This window comes from Diorhabda carinulata, chromosome X, assembly GCF_026250575.1.
Source record: "Diorhabda carinulata isolate Delta chromosome X, icDioCari1.1, whole genome shotgun sequence".
Lineage (NCBI taxonomy): Eukaryota > Metazoa > Arthropoda > Insecta > Coleoptera > Chrysomelidae > Diorhabda > Diorhabda carinulata.
In genome coordinates, this window is record NC_079472.1 from 55,796,373 (window position 1) to 55,815,586 (window position 19,214).

Genomic DNA, 19,214 nt, shown 5'->3' on the forward strand with positions numbered 1-19,214 from the left:
TTTTTGCAAATAAATTACGATCTACTAAAAATCTTAAAAATTTTTTGAGAGATAAGTTATAGGAAATTAAATGTTCTACAAAAAAAGTCCTATCAAATTTTATCATAAAGTTGATGGTTGCGTCGGAAAATTAGAAAAATATAAAAATTTTAAATGAATCCAACTTTAGCGTTAAATAACTTTTGAAAAAATAAATATATCAAAAAATTATAAGAACCTTTTTTTGTAGAGCGTTCAATTCTCTACTAAAATATGTTTTGACTCAACTAGTCCGATAACTTGTTGAAGAGTTGATGAATTCCAAAGTTAGAAAAAAAAATTTCCCGCGTTAATGAAATGGAAAATTGAAGTTTTCAACGCGGCACCTCTTAATATTAAGAGCTCTAAATTTTTCGGGATTTTTATTCCTCATTTCAAACAATATTTTCAATAATAATAAGAAAAAAAATAGTCGATTTTTTTTGAAACAGTCTACTGAATTCATTACAAATAATATAATCACACAAAATTTGATAGAGCTGAAAACTTGCTTTTGCTACAACGAATGAAATTATTGGAAAGGTTAAGTGACAAAATTGAAAAAAAAATATATATAATCAGTCCATTTTTATTGATCTCCCTTAACTGAAATGTAAATAAAATAAATATTCGGTAATACATAAATTGAAGCTGTACCTGTAGATAAATTATAAATATATTTTAACGCGAAAAATTAATTCCAAGCTTTTATTATCTCTTTTTTGTTCACTTTACCCATAGCATTTTTAGGTATTTTAGGTACAATTTTAATGATACTCGGTATCCAATAAGGAGGCATCTTATCTTGAGCCCAGTCTCTCAGTTCTTCCAAAGTTAGTTCCTTTTCTTCATCTAAAACCACAACCGCTGCTATTTTTTGACCCCATTTTTCATCGTCGATACCGACAACAATGCACTCTGATATGTCTGGATGAAGTAAAAGTTTTGCTTCTATTTCTAAGGCGCTTATTTTATATCCGCCCGATTTTATTATATCTACGGATTTTCTACCAAGAATTTTAAATTCTCTAGCTTCTGAAGAATATTCACAAATATCACCAGTCTTAAACCATCCGTCACTAGCAAATTCTTTTCGGGTTGCTTCCGGTCTGTTGAAGTACTCTTTGAAAATACCGTCTCCTTTCACCAAGAGCTCACCTGAAATAATAAACCATGTTTTATCACAAATTGTTATGATGGTTTCAATTTTTCGGGTTCACGAGTCACGCGAGTTGCGTTTTTTAGCCCCTTGTGACGCCACTGCCATCTAGCGGTCAGATACTACAATTGGGTGTCCACTATGTAGTCATAACACCATACCTTTGTCTGTCAATTCTCTTAAAGAATTACTGAAAGATGGTGAAAAGCTTAGATTGATGGAAAGAAGTGTGAAGGATAGTACCAAGGACTAATTATCCTTATTGATTTTTTACATCTACTCTACAATGATCATCAATCCGTATTCCCGATGAAAACATTCAACATGAATATAATAAAGAAAGTTTTGGGTTTTTCCCAAGGAAAATGATGAGACTGAACAAAACTCCGTGAAAGAGTTGAAATATTGAAATGTCGAAGACGATTTGAGACCCTTAAATAATTTGATTGGCTTGAGTATACTAGGGGAAATTTTCTGTTTATTGCACAGGATTTAATGGAAAAGAACAAGAACCCTTTATCAACTACCTGAATGGTCGCGAATCTTTGAGTATTGAAAATTATGGGAGACCCTAAATAAAGTCGGTTGGTTTTCAATACTGAAGGAAATAAATTACTCCAAGGGACACAAGAGACAAATTGAAGCAGGTCATTTTGAAGTGATAGAAGTGAAAAGAAAAATTATTTAGTTGTATGTTTAATCGAGAGGAAAGATGTTGGTATAGGTAAGGGTCGAAAAACAAAAATAATTAGTGATATCCCCAAGTACTAAGTAATTTTATCAATCGAGTTCTTTTGATCAGTTTAAAAAGAAGTGTGAACATAATAAAGAAAGTTTTGGGTTTTTCTAACAGGAAATAATGAGACTGAACAAGACCCTGTCAAAGGCTGGAAACATCGAAACGTCAAAGGTGATTTGAGACCCTGAATTTATTAGTTTGATATCTAAATATCTGAAAAAAAAATATCAATTACTCCTAGGATCGTAAGACATAAATTTCAGCGGGGAAATTGAAATCAAATGGAAAAAAAGAAACAGTATTCAGTTGTAGATTGTTTCGTCGAATGGAAAGATATAGGGAGAATTATTTAGGAAAATTAAAAGTGGGAAGAAAAGTTATTCGAACAATTAAGACAAAATGTGATAAGAGTTGAATCTAGACGAACAAGAGGAAATGGTGCCGCATGTACAATAAGTAGAATATAAATCTTGCCAAACACTCACACGTTTTCCTAGCAGCACTTTTACACAAGGTGGAAATACAAAGTTAGAGGTGAGGAAATTTGGAGCTCCTATCTATTCCTTTCATGTATACAAATTATTTTACCCGATACTTCAAGTTAACAACATTTTTGAACATGTGAAAGTGGAATATGGATATAAAATGTTTACCTCGATGATTATCACTTTTGTAAAATTTCTTTGTAAATTTAATGTCACCATCTACATTGGCACATTCTAGAATGGTATTCAGTTCTCCACTCTCTTCATTTTTTTCTACGATTCTAGCGGATACACCTGGCAGTGGCAAACCTACATAACCAGGTCTTCTTTCCGAATCATAAAGTTGTGATAATACCATTCCACATTCAGTCATTCCATATCTAGGACAAAAAATATCCATTAAAAAACACCTGATACTTAATTAGTTCTTACATGTTTTATAGAGATATTAGAAACACTTCCACTGTTACTACTGTGATCATTGAAAGAAGACCAAATCATCACTAGACTTAGCAGTGCTGAATTTACAGTTCTATGCTACACGAATGATCTAGTGTTGGTAGTAGGGGATAAGCAAGAAGACCTAATTTCTGCACGGACTCAAATGGTATTAAAAACAATCAAAAATTGGGATGATTTACAAGGAGAAGGAAATATAAACGTACTTATCGTTAATGGAAATGAATGAAAACTTTCCAATGAAGTAACAATATCAAGGAGTCATCCTGTATAAAACATTTCCTCGAAGCAATCACCTTATTAAGGTAATTGCAAAAGCAACTGCAGCATATGGACTTGCCGCAAGTTTGTTGGCAAGATAAGGGGATTAAAACCAGGATGATATTCTGTATATCCCAAACAGTCATCAAACTCATGATCACATACGCAGCGATTGTTTGGTGGTCGAAAATTGAACAAACAAAATCTCAGAAAAAAGATCCAAAGACTAATCTGCCTAGGAATTATAGGGGTGATGCCAACCTTCCCACCCATCGTTAGAGTCACGTATAGTGAAGAAAGAGGCAATTAGCAACGCCCATAGGCTAATCCAGACAATAAAACTGAAGCAGAAAATTCTCACAGATCACCTAGGAATTCTAAGAGCTGATAAAGTTGGTAAACAGTAACAAACCAGTGGACCAAATACATAGACAAAGAAATTCCTTTCAAAAGGCTAGTTAAACCGTCATAGGCCAATAAAAATCTTTGGTAAGCTCGAAATGTATCTCTCTGGTACACAGACGGTTCGAAACTGCAAAGAGCTGGACTGAGCATCTGTAGACCAAAATGCGAGGTCTCCATACCTCTAGGAACATCACTCACTACTTTTCAGGTAGAGCTGCTATCAATAAACAAATGTGCTCAGAAATGTTTGGATAGAAACCTCTCTAAAACATCCACATTCTCTTAGACAGCCAAGCGACCTTACAGGTTCTGAAAGCTATTGAATGTACGTCTAAACTAAACAAACTCTAGAAGTACTTACTAACAAAAACAAAGTAACCCCAAATGTGGCTACCAGGCCATACCAGGAAATGAGGAAGTAGACAAAACTAAACTGATACCTAAAGAGTCAGTGGGAGTCTATGTGAAGAAATACTCCAGGTTCAAGACAATCCAAACGATTCATAACAATATCAGTTACGAAATCGGAAGAACTTCTATTGATAACCAGAAACGACATGAAGTTGGTTTTCGGTCTCCTGAAAGGTCACTACCCAGTCAAATACCATCTTAAGTCGATAGGCATGTCAGAGGCCGACAAGAGCAAGCCATGGAAGCAACAGAGCATCTACTCTGCGAATGTTCTTCCCATTTCGCTGAAAGGGTCAAATATCTTGAAGGACCTTGAAAAAAAGCCTCCTGCGGAAGGAGTCTATGTATTTTGGAAGCAGAACAATAAGATGTAGAGTCTTGTACAAAATATCTTGTAGACATATGTGCAAAGTGGTTGTAAAACCAAAACTACTACCCAAAACAATCTACATTTTGTTTATACTATAAATAGAGTCCAAACAGGGGTAGTTTTTTAGTGGTTAGGATTATCAAGGCTCGTTTTTTACTTACATTGAATAAACTTACCTTTGTAATAAAGAATGTCCAGATATTTGTAACCATTTTTCATGTAAGGAATTAGGCATTGGTGCCGAACCACTAATCATGAGCCTCATTTTAGTTTTCAATGTATTTTTTATATATTCCACCATTTTAGGATCTTCTTTGAATACCTTCTGAAATTCTTCAACGAGTTTAAAATAAATCGTTGGTACAGCCATGTAAACGGATATTTTTCTATCTTCTGGTTTGGCATTTATACCCAGTAAGTATGACCAAACTGTGTTGGCATTGAATTTTTTCAACATTATAGCCTTGGCTCCTATATGAAGTGGACACAAAAGAGCGTTGACAATTCCGTGAACGTGATGAAGAGGAAGAGTATGAAGGATTACATCATTTTGTGACCACTTCCATGCATCAATAAGAGTCGTCACTTGATACTGAATATTTTTATGTGAAATGACTACACCTGAAATTTAAATTTTGATAAATTATCAACAGTAAAACCTAAAATTCTGTTTGGGGTACTCTCGTACCCCACATAGCCTTTTCAAGTTATTTTATTTATTGAACTGTATAGACAAATTCCCTGGAATTTTGGGAGAATACCCTTCGCGCATGAAAGCATAGCCTCGGTGGTAGTTCTCTGCGAATCTCCGTTATTATTATTTAATAAGAGTGAAGATTTGTTTCTTATAGAGTTAATTGCTTTCAAGTTGCTGTAAAAGAAAGTCAGTTTGTATGTGATTTGTGTCTATAGTATTTAGAATGAGTGGTCCTAAACGAATTCGGGTCGACAGAAACCTAACAAAATGAAGAACTGATGTATTTTTTTGGGAACGACTACCCAAAGTGTGAAAAATTTTCAGATCCAAAAAAGACGAGTGTTGAAGGGTCGATGAAGAAGAGGATGATATGATTACTTGTAACAATGAAGTGGAAGAAATGATTGAAGACGAAGTTCAGTTGAGTAGTTTTTCGCCATTTAGTCCCTACTATGTATCTAAAGACGGAACTTCGGTCAAAGGTACCGTTCGAGGGTGTAGTAAAGAGAAGGCAACAAGATATAGTAAGAAATACTCCGGAGCTGACACCTATTAGTTCAATAGTCACCAGTATAAAAGATGCCTTTCCATTGTTTTTATCTCAAGATATATTAGACATCTAGTAGAAAAAACAAATCGTAAGGCCGAGGCATTTTTTAAAAAATAGAATTGTGATCATCCTACAAATAAAAAGAAGGTCATTCCCAAAAACAACAGCTTTTATTGGTCAGTACAATTGGTACTTTGAAAAGCAGTGGGGAACGTAAACGTAGCGATAAAATGGGCTTCGCTCTGAAACTGAAAAATTGCGCTAAATCCTAGTACCCCGTCGATGAACAACTAATACTTTTGAGGATATATACGCTTCATCGGGGAAATAATCGTGTAATAAAGCTGGAAGGTTTTTAATCCACTCATTACAATCGTTATTGTTCACAGAATTGCTCTCGCAACAAACATTTTTGAATGCGATATCGTTTCTTTTCTAAAATACCTCCAACCACCCATTACTGCCAGAAAAATTATCAATATGGAGCTTACTTGCAAATTTCTCTTTAATCATTGGTCCGCTTATTGGAATGTTTTTATTCCGTACCTACTTTATCCATGTACAGAGACATTTTTCAACTTTAGGATACTCTACTGCTCGTATTCGTTTGAGTTTTCCTTTTCCATCAATACACTGAGACCGAATTTGCTCGTTGTTATTAATAATTCTACACAGGGTTGACTTTGGTATGTTATTCTCCCTAAACAGTTTAACTTTCCAATCTTAATCTGATAAAAGTTGAAATTTTTCAGATACTTTTATACACTTTTATTCCATTGTTCATAGGTCAAAACCTGAGATAGTACTGACAAACAAAGCATGCGCGAAAGACGACGCGAAATGTATGTAAACAAACATGTCAAAATATGTTAATTAAGTCTTAATTATAGAGGTAAACATTGAAAATGTCTTCAGATCTCATTTAACAAGGTTCTAAAAGTACCATTAACAGAGGTAATTTAATGAAAAAGAACCTATTGTAACTCTCAATAATAGAGATTTCTCACTTATCCAGGTCCCACTTAACCAGGTTTCACTGTATAAAGAGCAAGCCAGCAAGTTCGGTCTATATGTTGCGATTCGCCCTAAATAACTAACATACACCTGTACTTAGGTAAAGCTTGATAGTTGATAATGTACCTTATTCTGTACAACCTGGAAAAAATCGAAGGCGAAAGAGTGGTTAGGTTAGGTTCATCGGATCATCTATCGGGAGGATACGGTATTACCTCCGATAATTTTTTTACTTCTTGTCTCAATTGACAGACAAACTGCGGTGCAGTATGAAAAAATAAAGCCTTTATTTCCAAAAGACACCCGCCGTTGGCATCTAAATCCGACAACGTTTGCTTTAAAAAGAATCGAACATTAGTTGCTTATGTAGCAAAAAAAATGCTGCAGTAGTATTTCTTTCCAATGGTAATGAAGCATCATATAAACCTGACTTTATCTAATAGCCCAAAGGGTGCAGTAGACGTAGTGGATCAATGACACAGCAGTATTCTACCAAACGAAAGACGAATAGATGTCCAATAGTAGAATTCTATCATTTGCTTGATACGGCAACTATAAACGGATTAATAATATGGCAATTAATAAATCCAAATGATTACGCAAGCTGCTTGGATGCCCGACGAAAGTTTCTGTTAGATTTGGGTAGAGAGATGGTAAAACAAAATATCGTGCGCCGATACAAAACTGTACTAAGAAATTCTACAAAGCAAAGTATGCAAAATTTGCTACCCGAATTACGAACAACGGACGTTGCTAGTAATGAATCAGCAGATAATCCTGGGGACGTTGCTACTTTTATTGACGAAAGAAAGATAGAAAAGTCGTAACTAAATAAATTAGGATCGTACGGTTTGTCATCCTTACTTATCGACTGGCTTGGTAGGTTTCTCAAAGACGGATTCATCCAGGTCGCTATCGATGAACACACCTCAGAAAGGTTTGAGGTCAACACTGGTTTTCCTGAGTGATGCATCTTGTCACCTATTCTCTCCCTTTTTCTCTTTCTCTATGCTGTAGGAGCTCTGTTTAAAACCAAAAAGCTATATACTCCGCAACATGTTCAAATCCTCTACAAGGCCCAGATTTGTCCATATTTGGAATATTGCTCGCACATTTGAAGGTCGGCTTCCAAGCATACCCTGAAGATGCTCTACTCAATATGCAGTTCGACTTATAAGCAGTTGAGCAGGAATTTATAAGTAGAGTATAGAATTGACTCTGTTTTATCGATACTACCACGCTAAATGCTTTTTTGAGCTGTCCAACATTATTCCCCCCACAGCAGTTTTTGAAAGACCTACTCTACAGGTATCATGAACACCGGGTTCAACTGCAGTTTAATCCTTCCTTTGAAGAAGTGCAAGCCTGTGGAATCAGAAACCAAAGCACGTCTTTCCCAAACACTACAACCTATAGGAATTCAAAATCAATATCCACAGGCATCTCCACTCAACAGGCACCACTCGAACTACTCGAGTGTAGAAAAAAAGTGTCATAAATTTGTATGTACAGAGCATTACAAGAAACAAACACTTTGCAACGATTTTCGAATGTTATGGGTTATTATTTTTGTAATATTTTAAGCATTAAACAATTAAAACTAATTATCACTCTGTCTTTGGGTGGAAAATGATTACATACTTGTAACACGTAATCGTAGCTTAAAAGCGTTGGGGTAAATATGTACCCCATCAGCCGTTTAAGTAAATTTTTTGGCTTAACCTTACGAGGGTTAATGAATCACCCTGCATTTAAATTCTGTACTCGATTAGGTTTGATATTAAAAATTCAAAAATACAAATGAAATAACGTAACTTACCTTTAGGTGAACCAGTAGTTCCACTAGTATACAAAATAAGAGCATTATTAGAATCGTAAAAACGATTTGGTAAACCCCCATCCAGATCACTGCGGTTATAAATTGTTTTCTGAGCACAATCAAGTTTCATTTTTTCGTCCAATACATGTAAATTACTATTTGTATTGACTGATACTCTCTGCATTATATCGGAATATTCAGGTGCTGATATTAATAGTTTAGAATTAGAATCATTGGCATAATACAAAAGAATATTCTTCGGATGTAAAGGACTTAGAGGAACAGCTGCAATTAAAAGATACCATTGAAATAATATTGTTTCTTTTAAACAAACTATAGTATTTTTAATAATAAATTTTACTTATTTCATGAGTTTAAGAGTTTCTATGTCACTAAAGTTTCAGAGCAAAATGAAAAAATTAGCTTAAAATTAAGTGCCATAATACGAAATTTTCGACCATTTCGAATAGCGGCTCTTGAATTTTAGCCATGAAGATCAAGTATGAGAATGAGCGTTGTCGTTATGGAAAGGCACTTGCGTGTTCTCAAATGAGGCTGTTTTTTTGCAATTTCTTACTTTACATTATCAAGCTAGTTATAATTTTTCAAAAATAGTCGATGAACAAAATCTCATGACTATCCCAAAAAAAGTAACGCCATTGCTATAAGGCCTCGGAAATGTTAATTCTAATGCGCTTTTAGTCCAAATAAACAAACACGAATTTTAGAGTCACGACAATCTTTATTCTATGCTATTATCAGCAGCAAAGCAAAAGAGTTGAGGGAAGCTTTTATTGAACCAGAATTCTTGAGCTAATCTTCTTCCTGAACCTCTTTTTCCAACATTTTGCTTTGCAGGCTGGCTTGGAGCAATGCATATCTGGATTCGTTTCGCATTAAGTTTTTATGGTTATAATATAGTTTTTCATTCTTCTGAGGAATTCATAATTTGTTCCTTGGGCGGTCTGACATCTTCGTTCAAGGTCCAGGACCGGGACAGAGAAGTATCTCGACATTCTTTATATTTCAAGAGATATTGTGATTCTTGAAGAAAGCACTAGTCCGGTTGAAGGTGGATCTTGTCTTTTCGAAGCGTGTCTTTATTTCCTGGTTGTTGTTCCAATCTTCGTTTACAATAGTTCCAAAGTATTTATGTTGTTCGATTTTTTCTGTTGGAACTTGATTGATATAGGGATCGTATGTTTTGTCTTTTTGACATTACTATTCAGGCTGTATCGCTGACTGTAACGGGTGATACTATCCATCAGGATTGTTAAACTTCTATATGGTCAGCAAATATAATAGTGTCATCTGCATATCTGATGTTATTTATCCTTTATCCATTAAGCAGTATACCTTTTTCTTTCTCATATAGGGCTTCGCTTAATATCCGCTCTGAGTACAAGTAGAGCAGTGGTTATAATATGCAGCCTTGACGGACTTATTATTATTTTCACTTTTTCGGTGTGTTCTCCTTAGTGTTAATTCCTGTTTCTTTATGTATCTCTATCATTTTTCCATGTCCCAGGATCTGGACAGAGAAAGATGCTTCCCTCGTACCAACCGCATTTATAAACCCGATCTGGTTGGGGGATATTGGGTTCTCACATATTTTGTAAATTCTCTGTAGAAGATGGGTCCTAAGACTAATCGTACGGTATTCTTCGCATATCTTGGAGCCTAGTTTCTTAGGAAGTGCATTGATCTGGGATTTCATTCTGGTGGTAATCTTCCGGACCAGCATATATGCTGGTAAACATATTCGTGATCTATCGCTTTGGTATCAAGCAGTTTGAGGAATTTTCCTTTACGTTAACAGTACCTGCTACTTTGCCATCTTTTAGTAGCCTTACTGCTGCTTGAATTTGTTGTAGGATTTCTGATCCTCCCGTTGATTCCAATCCATTGAGTCCAAGTTTCTTTGGTCATCAAAGAGTTTTTTAAGGTATGCTTTCCAATGACTGATTTTGTCTTCTTGATTTATTATTATATTGCCATTCGAGTCTGTTAACATTCGGATAGCGGATAGCCATATGGCAAATGCGCTCTTTTGATATGTCTCTAACCTCTTCTATCTCTCTAAACTTAATCCGACGGTCGTCCAGTACCATTTCACAATTTAACCAACCATTACGCACAGTTAAAGTCGTGAACTAATTATTTTCGAGAGCAAATGAAAAGTTCTATTGATAATGTTATGTTATAAGGAAAATTATGGTTTTGAATTAACTATTACCTTAGTACGGATCTGCGAATATTTGTCATGCCGTTACATTTTTTAACATTATGTATCTTCATTTACTTCCAACGCGATGTAAATAGAGAATTGGAAGTGTATTTTTAGAAACATTTAAATGTGAGTATACTCGTTACGAATTTAACTCGAGCTGTTTCAAAAATTTAGAATGTATGCCAGACAAATAAAAAATACACGGCCAATTATTGTTTTTCGAAATGAAAATTGATTTTTAACAACAAAATGAAAATTTCTAAAATTTACAAATTGAAAGAAATAGGATATACAAATTATGAAGCTGTATAAAAGTTCTTGTCTTAAATAAAGAAACAATTTATACGAGGTGTGCGCCAAGGTTTAGCGTCTGTAAGCTGTTTAGCTTGAATAGGGATGAAACGATACCATTGAGCTATCGATACTATATCGGTCTTCAAGTATCGATACTTACTGGGTATCCATGGAAATGTATCGATGCTTACTCGCATCGAATCGTTTTTGGAAAATTTAGAATAAAAACCCTAAGAAGTGTTGGTATTGATAAATTTATTGTTAGTTGATAGTTGATCAATTCTCTCTCTTACACACCCAGACACAAATGTAAACGATGCATTTTGGTAAAAGCTTCCATCCATTACTCTTCATCCGATAGGGTCATCAATTTTCTCTGCTGATCGTTTTCCTTTTTATTTCCAAGTGTTTAGTGGAAGTATCCAGTTATCCTCTTTATCAGGTTAAGGTTAAATACTTTACTCTTTTTTCTATGGTTCCGTGGTTCACTTTGAGGGTTTGTCGCAGACTCTAGAGGTACCTAATTCTTAGCAAACTTATTACGTCTATAAATGATTTCCAACTCCTTATTAAAGCCTCCGTACTCAGTTTGGCAAGATCTCTGATAAACTATCTCCCTTCTCCACTTGTTCTGGTCGTGGTCCAGCTGATTTCTCGGCTCTGTATGTCTGACGTATTCTTCTCTGATATCGTCCGACAACTCCCTCAGTTGAATGCTGTGAAGTAAATTTTATGTTTTGTTGAACTTGGAGTTCTTGGCAGTGTATCTCCATGCTGTAGATGTATACAGGTAGATAATTATGCCCTGTTGAGGGAGGGAGTTTTGTCCTCAGCTCCAGCTTAGATCGTCTTCGGATGAGTCCTGCTAGTTATCCAGTTGCGTTTCTCGTTTTGTCCACTAAATAGTCGAGGATCTAGGATTATTTGATCAATTGTCACTCGACTACCCGTGATCACAATATCTGTTTTTCCCATACCGGAGCTGTTTTGGCAACCAATTAAAAGACAAAATTCATCAGCTGCACGTACGCGTACTACAAATTCTTTTTCCACGACAATGCTATTGCCATCATTATTGGATCTCTGTAGTATCTTTTCCAGTTTAGTGGTGTGGATTAATAAATGTATCATATGTTATCATCAACATATGATAACTCGTAATTAATTTTCCATAATTGGTATTGATTTTAAACAGAGCGTAGGTTCAAGATGCTCATTGTTTATATTTTATTTAATATTTTTAACGTGAAATTTATTTGCTTTTAATAACATAACGCAGTATCACTAAGTAGATAAACATTTTAATTGCATTTTTCAACAATGTTATCATGTTAAAGTATGAGTTATAATTTCATCAATAAATAAACTGAATTATAAAAGTCCCAGGTGAGAATAAATGATTATTTTTGTATGCTTGAAAATCTTGATTTTGTAATAATGTTTTTTTACATTCTTCTCTTTACTTACTATTTAGCGACAAATCTGTTTGAAATTTCTTTAAATAAATGTATTTTTGGTTCTTAATAATCAATTTTGATCAATAAAGCTCGCTCAATTCAAATGAATATATTTCTCAAAAATACACACTTTTAAAGCTTGATATTGAACCTTTTACATTTGACATCAACATACGAGGATGTATTGATATCTAGTTAGCCTAAACCAGTTCCATGTATAAACAAAATATTGCGTTACCATAGCAACGAACAATAACTTATTAGAAGTGTCAGTGTAAAGTTTGACGTCAAAATAGTAAACCAGAAAACGCAATAAATTGAAAGAAAAAAAAAGGTCCACCGAAATTGTGAAAATCGAAAAATTGGAGTATCGGGCCATCATCAAGTACCTACCTGTATTTAAAAGGGTTAAGAGGTAAGCAGATTTACGAAGATATGCTTAATACCCTTGGTGATCAATGTCCTTCGTATGCGACCGTGAAAAATTGGACTGCAAGCTTCAAAAGAGGTAAATTTTCTGTGTCAGTCAACGCAGTTCATGACATGATTCTATGAGACCGTCGAATTGGGCTAAAACGGATATATGAAGCACTGAATATTTCATACGAACGCGTTCATCATAGAATTCACGTCAATTTGGACATGAGAAAAATTGCTGCACAATGGATCCCCAAATGTTTAAATGTTGACCAAAAGCGTGAAAGGGTAGAAGCATCGCGTTCGATCTGTGTTCGATTTGAAAACGATGTAGACTTCTTAAACCGAACTGTTACTATTGATAAGATTTGGGTACATTTCTACTATGATAAGATTTGGGTACATTTCTACTATCCAGAAACAAAGCAACAATCGATGGAATAGCGACACTCTGGTTCTCCTAAGAAGTTTCGCGTCCAAAAATCTGCTGGAAAAGTTCTTGCTTCAGTTTTTTGGGATTGCCATGGAGTAATCATGATTGATTTTTTGGATAAGGGTAGAACAATAACAGGAGATTACTATTCGATATTACTGACCACTCTACGGGAAAAATTAAAGAGAAAAGACGCGGAAAGCTATCCAAAGGTGTTTTGTTTTTACAGGACAACGACCCAGCACAAAAAACTCATGTTGCCATGCAAAAAATTCGATATTTAGGTTTTTAATTACTAGAACACCCTCCGTATTCACCAGATTTGGCTCCGTCCGACTATCATCTCTTTCGTAAATTTTCTTCCAACGAGGAGGTTATAAAAGTTGTGGAGATCTGGTTTGCAGAGCAAGAAGAAACATTTTTTTAAAGGTCTAGAGACGTTGCAGATCGCTGTAATTAATGTATCCAATTAAGAGGAGAATATGTTGAGTAATAAAATATTTTGACATTGAAATTTTGTTTCGTTCTATAGTAGATTAAGAATCGTATATAAAATATATTTAGAATTAATTTTACAATAACAACTTTCTTTTTTGTTAATTGTGATTAATTTTTTTTAATACGAAATAAATATTTCACAAACACTAGTATCGTTTAACTCAAATATGAAAAAGATAATGAAGGCTCTGAAAGACAAAGGGATAGGAACGAAATTGAGCATACTCCTCTCAATGATTATGGAGAGGTCAAAAGCAAAGTTACTACAATCAGTGAAAGGAAAGTAAATTACAGAAACTGACAATAGAGGAAGAAAAAATTAGGTTAAGAATAAATGAGAATAAAACAAAAGTTATGAGTTATGAGTTATAAGTTCAAAAAAGAAATAATAAAAATAGGAGTTAGAAGAAGTAGCAACCTCAAATATCTAAGAATAATGATTAATAGTGATGAAGAGAGATGAGAAATGAAAAAAATATATAAAAAACTGATAAAGCATATCATAGAAACAAGAAAAGAGAAATAGTAAATAAGAAGACCAAAATAAATATATTTACAAAACAATGATGAAACCGATACTAAGTTGCGGCAGAAACAATGACACAAAGAGATTTTAATATAGCGGAAAGAAATATGATAAGAGCAATATTAATACTGATGAGGATTTATGAAAATGAATAAAGACAAGATATGAATATGAAACAAAGGATGAACTTGAAGAAGAATAGAATAAAAACACAAAAAATAAGATGGCTAGGGATCTGTGGAGAGCAGGCGAATACACAGTTGCTAGAGAAGCAACCAGGCACAGATCAAGGCAGTTAAAATAAGTAAAACAAGGCTTAATTGAGAATTTGAATCAAACAATAGAAAGAAAAGACCAAAGATGGGTCTGCATGGAAAATAATTAGCGACAGAGTCGATTAAAGAGACAATAGAGATATATTCACTCAAAAATGAACCGGAAAGCATGAGATGACTCAAACTGTACTGCACAGCGATATACGATATAATTTCCAGGTGAAAATGAATATTTTTTTCACAAATAAATACGTTTGACGCTTAATATTAAAACATTTACATTTGGCACTTCGTATGTATCAAATTTTTGCTAGAAAAGATTGCCTGGTAGACCAAAAAATAAACGGGAAGATCATTTTTGCAAGATAAGCAAAATCTGGGAATACGTGACTGGCACAAACAGATGCAGGTCAGAGAAATATGGAGAACCATAGTGGAGGCTTAAAAAATATGTGAAAAGCTGTAATTAGATAGGGATATAATATGGGCGGATCACCCACAAAAATACAGGGTCAAAAGAGCTCAATTTGAACGGCTACAATTCTCAATAGAATGTATAGCCTTGTATATATAACTACATCAATCAGATTAATTGTTATCTCATTAGGCTGGAAACTTGGACCTGACGTCAGTAGACATAAATTTTCAATGGTTTTTTAATATGTTCCTTCTAAGCCACATAATACTATATCCCACTTTAAAAAACTGCTTCACCTTCTTTTAGTGGTCTGCTACTTCAATTTTCGTAATTATTAATCACAACTTTTTGTTCTAACCACGCAAACACATTTAGGAAATTACAAAAATAAAGAAAATCTTACAAAAAACACATAAAAAAACTAAACTGTCCACCGTTATAGAAGCCAAATTCAGCGCCATCTAGTGACACGTGATTTTCGCCAATATTATGCTTCTAAATATTTTATTAATACAATTCATACGAACTCATTTTGCAAATACGTAATTTCTTAACAAAACATATTTATCAATGTGATTATAATGTATTTATACACTTGTTTATTGAGATGAATAGCAATTTAGTAAAAGAATTTAGTATACGCCATATTCAAATCAATTGATATTCATTAATATGATAAGAAACATTTTTTAATATCGCCGAATGAAAATATATTTATAGTCAACAATCATGAACTTGAAATGAAATGTATTCATTTAAATACAATTGTATTTATGGGAATAATACTCAATGACACCTATTAGACGAAATACATTCAGAAACTTTGTATTTGTAATTAATTTGTTACTACAACGATCATGAATTGAAATGTCTTAGCAACTGGTTTGTCTACTGGATTAGAGAAATTTATAGATAATATTACAGTGGCTTGATAGAGACAGTGTTGACACAGGAGACCACAAACTATGATACAAAATAAATTAATTTCGTATTTTTTTTAGTTAAAAATACTACTGTGACCTTGTAAAATTTTTGATTGAATATTTAAGAATATAAATTACGATTTTGTAAAAAAATATTCCAAATTGCTGAAACCGCGATTTTGAAATCGCAATTAATGCTAAATTCATATAAAGCTAGCATAAAATTTCGATAAATCAATTAATATCGAATAAGCTAGTAAACCAAAATTTTTTGCTAATTTGCTGCAAGTAAATACTACCGAAAATTAGAAGAAAAAAAGACCGGACGAATTTTTTATAATAGCAGTAATTGTCGTGACACATGCTAGCTTGAACTCGACTTGTTACACGAAAAATGGAGAGAAGATTTATTGGCTACATTGAACAATGTTCTTTCGATAACAATAACTCACGAACAATTAAACCGATTTTTACCAACTTGGCGGCAATCGACATGGTTTTTTGATGTTAAGAGCTGATTAGTTTTTGGAATCGATCAATAAAGCTGTTTAAAAGTTATTTTAAGAAAACCACATTTGAAAAAAATTTATTTTGTAGTTTTTTTGAAATTTCGTAAAATCCACTGGTCTGAATTGATTCAAATTGTACTCAAAATATAAGTTTGGTGAAGCCCTTTCAAATGACTCCAGACGCGTTGGAATCGGTTGAACCATTCAAAAGTTATAAGAGGGTCACATACGTGATTTTTGCACAAACTTGTATGGTGGAACTCATTGAGAAATAACTTAAAAGGAGTGAACTTTTTCAGCAGCTTCGCACTGATATTGCTTCATTTGCTGAGCTTGACCGTTTGTTTTCTACATTTGGGGTAATTCACTCTAAGCTTTGAAATAGTTTGGGCACAGAAAAACCTCCACAAATCAGTTATACTATTTAAACATTTGAATTCAAAGTCAAACTTCTACTTCTACTATACATTATAAGATATAATCATATAGGTAGATTTAATTCCATTTGTAAATGTTATTACAATTATCAAAATTAGCATTCATTAGTAATCAATTTTTTTCAGTTTTATTTAGTTACTTTTACTATTAAAAATAATATGTTCAATTAAATTGATACAAATTTATGTTTTAACTTTGTTTTTCATTAAATTCCTTTAATCCCTAACTATAAAAGACTTGCATAACATTTGAGTGGAAAAAAACAGTTTGAAACAGTCATAACAAAAAGAAAGTGGATTAAAATGTTTAGAACAAATTTTGTTGAAAACTGCTTAACTGTTTCAAAATAATTTAAAACTTTCAGTTTCAAACATGCCAACCCTACATCTAGATTATATATAGCTACATTTTTACCAAATCTACAACTATTGACATGCTGAAAATAAAGTAAAAATTCTGAATAAACAAACTTTTTGTGAAGCCCTTGTGGAAATTAACATGGTGTAGAAGTCACAAAAAAATGAATGCAGGAAATGCAAAACCAAAAATAAGAAGAACAAGCTTACCTTAAACCTTGAAAAGAAAAAAGGAGTAAGATATGAAAAGAAACATTGAATAATAAAGTCTTTACCATGTATGTATATATTGGTTTTCAAGTCTAATTTTTCAGCTTTATGTTACACACAAAAACCACAACAAAATGTGGTACATAAACTTACACTGAAGAAATGTATTAATATTGCAATTCAACTAAATTCAAATTCATTTTCCTCTATTATTTGCCAATTTTTGATAACTGAAATTCTAAACTTCACTTCTAATCCAAAGATAATATTTATTAACAAATAATGTTTGGCACAGAATAGAAACACTAAATCACCTCTTCTTGTAAGGTATTGAACAAAAGTATTTTGAGAAAAATTACACCTAAATGGAGTGATATTCAATGCATTTATAACATCAATTTTATCAATCACAAACACAAACATGGACCTATGATTTTTAGTAACAAACTGTTGGATCATTTAGTTCCTTGTACAATAAAAGTTTTTGCTAAAAGTGTTTTCTCATATTTGCATAAGTGAATTATGTTGATAATTGAAGTTTGAAAGATGCATATGTCCTTTTCTACATTGTGATTTATAAGTAATTCTTACAATTAAAATGTTACAAATTTTTTTAGGCTAAAATATTCTGAATATATTCATAATGTGGTTCAAGTTTAACTACTTATTTGAAAAATTTTGTCAAGTACTTTTATTTAAACTTACCGATTTGTCCTGAGATCCAAATGGCATAAAGCGTTATAACATAATTTACATCATTAGAGCACATAAACATGACTCTTTCCCCAGTACGACCATTGCAAAGTTTTGTGATTTCTTTTGAAAGCTCGTTAGCACTTATAAAAATATTAGCATATGTATAACTTGCAATTCGATCTCTTACGGCTATTCTATCAGGAAAATGTGTACAATTTCTAAATATTGGTCCATTGGGAAGAGTAGAAGCCACATTCACGTTCGCTTGAACTTGTTGAAATCTTTTTGAAATTTTTAAGACTGAATTTCTTATATGACTCTTTAATAGAGACATTTTATTTGTAATTACGATTAAAAATATCTAGTGGAAGTATTTAATCAAATCCAACGTATGAAGACTAAATGTCACTGATTATACATTCGCCAATGACAACTGTTATGAAAAATTCACGACAGGAATTGTACTTTTAATATGAATTTAAATATAAATTTCTATTAATATTGAAACTTTTATCATCACTTTTATTAAAACTTTCACAAATGTCGGCGGAACAAAATAAAATTGTAGGTTATATAAAATAATCACTCATACCAACGTGTGAAAATTAATTTGACGTTAAAGTGGAGCATATATAACCGATTTTACACTTGTATTCCATAATATACATTTAATAATAATGACGTCATTATTCCCCCAAATTGAATTAATTTGCCGACCTATTGTATTACCGGGCGTGCGTTCTTAAGTAAATTTACGTAAAATAAAATTGTCTCAAAAAACTAATGGATGATAACTCAATATGCTGGTCGTTACATTTTGAAACGAATTAAAATATGGTGTTGATATATGACGTCATTACTTCTGCCTTGTGCTTTTCGGACACTGTGGATTACTTATCAACTAATTGCGGATTCTAATCCAGAACGAGATTTTAATCCGAGCATCCTGTTCTATTTTCAGCAGAAATTTCAAATTTAAAACTCAACATACAAAAACTTTTTTATTCTTACTACTTTAAGTTTATGATTAAGAGAATTGTTTTAAGCAACTTCACACTCATCACTCCTCAACTTATGATAAAAATTCTCCAACAATTGGTATTTCTTTGGTCACTATTCGTTTGATAATATCATAGTTTAACAGTTT

General features: G+C 33.1%; 1 protein-coding gene across 1 annotated transcript; it reads right to left on the reverse strand.

The window, feature by feature from the left end:
- Positions 1-589: 589 nt before the first annotated feature.
- LOC130901314 (malonate--CoA ligase ACSF3, mitochondrial) lies at positions 590-18,690 on the reverse strand. Its single transcript, XM_057812567.1, has 5 exons — positions 18,077-18,690; positions 8,388-8,672; positions 4,484-4,928; positions 2,570-2,781; positions 590-1,176 (listed from the first exon to the last, which is right to left on the reverse strand). The coding sequence occupies exons 1-5, from the start codon at positions 18,399-18,401 to the stop codon at positions 713-715; spliced, it is 1,731 nt and encodes a 576-aa protein (XP_057668550.1). The 5' UTR covers positions 18,402-18,690; the 3' UTR covers positions 590-712.
- Between the last annotated feature and the right edge of the window lie 524 nt (positions 18,691-19,214).

What these genes read in the sequence shown, in the direction of transcription:
- LOC130901314 (XM_057812567.1), bottom strand. Translation starts at nt 18,401, where the DNA reads ATGTCTCTATTAAAGAGTCATATAAGAAATTCAGTCTTAAAAATTTCA. An exon ending in TTGGATCTCAGGACAAATCG is followed by an intron (nt 8,673 to 18,076) that starts GTAAGTTTAAAT and finishes TTTTAATTGCAG; the next exon opens with CTGTTCCTCTAAGTCCTTTA. An exon ending in CAAAAGTGATAATCATCGAG is followed by an intron (nt 1,177 to 2,569) that starts GTAAACATTTTA and finishes TTATTATTTCAG; the next exon opens with GTGAGCTCTTGGTGAAAGGA.